At 50.4% G+C, this 3,801-nt stretch overlaps 2 protein-coding genes across 2 annotated transcripts; one reads left to right on the top strand and one right to left on the bottom strand.

Moving 5' to 3' along the window:
• AURANDRAFT_68183 (hypothetical protein) lies at positions 1-561 on the top strand (the record flags this gene model as incomplete). The annotated part of the gene is made up of 1 exon (XM_009043820.1): positions 1-561. One exon carries the CDS (start codon positions 1-3, stop codon positions 559-561), a length of 561 nt encoding a protein of 186 aa, XP_009042068.1.
• Positions 562-1,130: 569 nt separating this feature from the next.
• AURANDRAFT_68182 (hypothetical protein) lies at positions 1,131-2,212 on the bottom strand (the record flags this gene model as incomplete). Its single annotated transcript, XM_009043812.1, has 2 exons — positions 1,131-1,879; positions 2,098-2,212. The coding sequence occupies 2 exons, from the start codon at positions 2,210-2,212 to the stop codon at positions 1,131-1,133; spliced, it is 864 nt and encodes a 287-aa protein (XP_009042060.1).
• Between the last annotated feature and the right edge of the window lie 1,589 nt (positions 2,213-3,801).

The raw sequence follows: 3,801 nt of genomic DNA, 5'->3' as shown, positions 1-3,801 counted from the left end.
ATGTCCGAAATTCTGTGGCGAACGCGAAACGTAGCTTGGTACAAGGCAACGCTGCTTATGCGAAGCATTGAGGTTTTCCCAGAATGTGACCTTATTGGATTCATGGATCCAGATGCTATGCCAATGCCAGGTGTGTCAGAGATCGCAGAACATCTAGACGTTGTTGATTTCTATAGGAACCCGGAGCGACTCCTCTACCCCGGCGGGCACAGTACTAGTTTCAAGGGGAATGCCGGCGTCAACAATCTTAATAACACACTAATAAATCTTGGGTTCATGCTTATCAAACCGACTCGTACCACTTATGTTATACTACGCTTGCCATACCTTGGCAATTACGCGCACGATCAGCGTGTTCTCAACGATCTCCTCGTGCGGTACCCTTCGTTGCAGCGGCACGTGCAAATTGCATCACGCGAAGACTTGTTCAACACCCCTCGTGGGGAGCTTATTCGGCATTTTGGTACAAGCGGAAACAAACCGCTATTTCGTGTGAGTCTACATCGCCGTAACATCACTGGCATTGGAACACAACTGTCCGTGGGGCAGCCGATACGATAGGCGCGGGACCCTGTGGACGGACGCGCTTGCCCGCGATGATATTGGCATCATCCACTTCTCCCTTGCGCTTCTCTAGACGATAAACCTGTAGTTTACCGTCCATATCCGGCGCCTCGGCGTCCGACATAGCTGTCAAATAATTATAAACGGCCGCGGGGATCTTTTGTCGGATTCTCGGATAATTCATGGTTCGTTCTGTGTATGGGACACTAAAACATCGTGCTAATATTTTGTAATCGTGTTCTTTTTTTTTCATAACAACTGTTGCTGACGATCGGCATGTTTCACATTCCAGAATTTGTCAGTGCCATCGTTGATGGCTTCTGAGCCTGGGAAAGGGGGGACATACTACCGACCATGCTGCGACACTTACAGGAATAATTCTTTTACAGAAACATAGGTACCAATCATATGATGGAACCAATACCAACGCGCATGATGAAACCAATTGAGCAGGTAGGCATGATGTAAACAACACCAATGCCCATGATGGGAGCGACTGAGCCGGATGGCGCTCAGCGCCAATTAGAAGGAAATGGCCGATGTGATCCCCAATCGAAGTTTTGAATTCAGACCATGAAATGAAATCCTGTACGAACGACGTTAATCCAATTCGCAGCAGCAGCACTGACAAATTCTGGAATGTGAAACATGCCGATCGTCAGCTCCTTTTGTTTGAAGTGGAATGATGGCACTATGTGACCGTTGGGATCAAGAGGCCCCACTTTGGTATAAAGCACAGAGTGCATCCTCGACTTTCCGGGAATCGGCGGTGGAGCACCTGGTACTGTACCATGAAAGCTCAACATTGTAAACTCTTCACCAGCGTGCATCACATTGTTCTCTTCTAGGCTACAGAACGGCATAGCAAGACGCTCATATTTATTGGCCAAAACGCCCCCCATTAAACCAAGGGGCCAACCCTCGCCCTTTTCAAAGCGGTTCTGGTTCATCTGACATAACAGCTCCGAACAAGTGTCCCCAGCACAATCTTTCTGGGCATTCTGCATGTTATTGTAGATGTAAATCTTGGTTTCCAACATTGATAGGCCAAGAATTCTGAGCTGAAGCGGTCTGTCAAGGCGTTCCAACACAAAAGGCGCTTTATTCAGGCCAAGAAACTCCGGCTTACCTCTGAAAAGGAGCATTTCCTTGGTCCATAGATGGTGTGTTTGAAAAAAAGCAGAAAGGATGCGACCAGAATGTGTCGGAACAATCGTACCCCATATTATGGATTCTTCCACTGGAATCGTATAATCATCATAATAGCTCTCCTCTTCTTCTACCTTGTATTTGCCATGAACGAAGTATTTTCTGCCTGCGTCAAATAAAGAAAAAGATGGCAACAACTTGATCCAATAGTAGTGGTAGCGAAGCTTATTTCTCTCTGCTTTTCGTGTGTCCAACGGAAAGCATTCTCAATCCAAAATTCGAGCTTCGGACTATTCACTGGGCGCATATCATTCCAATCGCCGAATGAACAAACTGGCCACTGCATGTTCTGACCGTAACCATCAGGCAACAGCGTCAACAGACAGCTTTTCCCTCCATTGCCTGCCAGGCACTCTCGATCCCCGTGCGTATCGAATTCCCAGTCAAATAAGTCAGCTTCCGGGTCAACTCGATCGCGCAGCGAAGGATCCAAAGCCATGCGTTCCCCTTTGGAGAGGGGGATTGCTCCCCAACACTGGTTGCTTGCCGTGTGGGTGTGATGAATGTGTATTGGTGAAGACAATCAGAGCCGGCCGGTAGGCCGGTTTTCGAAGGCCATCATCCTGAGCGCTCGTGATAGAATGACTGCGATCGATAATCGTGGCTGAGTAAGGTTAAAATGCAACAATTCCGGCGCAAGGCTGTGTACAGGTAATCTTCGATTAGCCAAGAAAGTAGCGCCCAAAGGAGAGAGAGAGAATAAGTCAAGTGATGCACACACTGCTGCGGCGGTGGTGTTGCGTCGCTGCGGCGTGGCGTTCGGCCGCGTAGTAAATTAACACGGTCAGCGCGGACTAGTTTTTCGGACTCGCCGTACCCGACTTCCTACGGCGAAGTGTTCTCTTTTTGGTCTATCTCGATCGGGAACATGCCAAACGGGGCTGCCCGAAATCGTGCGCCCATCGCGCAGCTGCGGACAGGTACTTCAACCAAATGGCTGAAATCCCCCCAACGGCCGTAGCTAGACTTTAACTCTAGTAATTAATGGTTCCGGACAGAAGATTTAGTTGACGGCAAGTAAATGGGTGGCTGGCATAATAGCCCGTTGGGGGAATTCCATCAATACGCTGCTGAACAGCGACGCAGCACAACAGTGTGATGAAGTTGGGAGGCTAAGTGTGAGCTGTAAGTTATTATTGCAGCTCAATCGATACTCGCTCCTTATGCTCTTATCTGGCCGGCGCTGCTGAAGCAGCCCGCCGGCGAAATTCTTTCTGAGGAGGGGGCATAGGGTGGGTTGGAGCAGCGGCGGCCATGGTTGTGTCCAACCCAGTCCCGCCGGAGCTGCAGGGGCGCCCGTTTAGTGGACAGGCGCGGGCCTTACAAGCGCGGGTCGCGCTGCAGGCGTTTTTCGCGGCAGCCGCGGGCTTCAGCTAAGGATAAGCGTGCAGTCATGGGCTTCAAGGACCATGCGTGGGTTACAACGACATTTCTGGAGGAAGTGCTCGACAAGTGGTGGTCAAGATTTCAAACGGATTGTTCGCCGAGTGGCATCTAGCTTTGGTGGTGGTAGTGGTAGTGGTGGTGGTGCTGGTTTATCTTTAGATATCACGCTTGTTTTTTTGATAGCAGATTTAATAAATGTATCTGAAGCTTTTTTTTATAATACCAATGCTGAATTTTTTACAAGCACTATACTTCTTAAATTGATCTTTGTCTGGTAAAGAAACTTTTAGTTGTATGTGGCTACAGTGGTAAAACCGGGCGCGAGGCCTCGTCGCAGCCGACCTGCGCCAGCGACGCGCCGCCGTCGTCGGACCGCGCCGCGGGGACCGCCGACGCCGCGAGGGCCCCGACGAGGAGCGCCCGCATTGCGCGACGCCGCTCGAGAAGAATGTTGCCCAATCCGCGAATGCAAAGAATATCAGTTCGGACCCCGCAAATGCAAAGAATATCAATATGGACCCCGCGGGCCGTCGATCATGACATTCAAACTGATCTGATGACATGGACAAGCTTCATCGCACGATGTCGCACGGCCTCCCGGCTTTCTGGCGCCACCGCGATCAAGCCGCCGCCGTGATTCGC

This window comes from Aureococcus anophagefferens, assembly GCF_000186865.1.
Source record: "Aureococcus anophagefferens unplaced genomic scaffold AURANscaffold_71, whole genome shotgun sequence".
Taxonomy (NCBI): Eukaryota; class Pelagophyceae; order Pelagomonadales; family Pelagomonadaceae; genus Aureococcus; species Aureococcus anophagefferens.
Note: the sequence above shows the minus strand (reverse complement) of the source record. Positions and strands in the feature narration are given on the sequence as shown.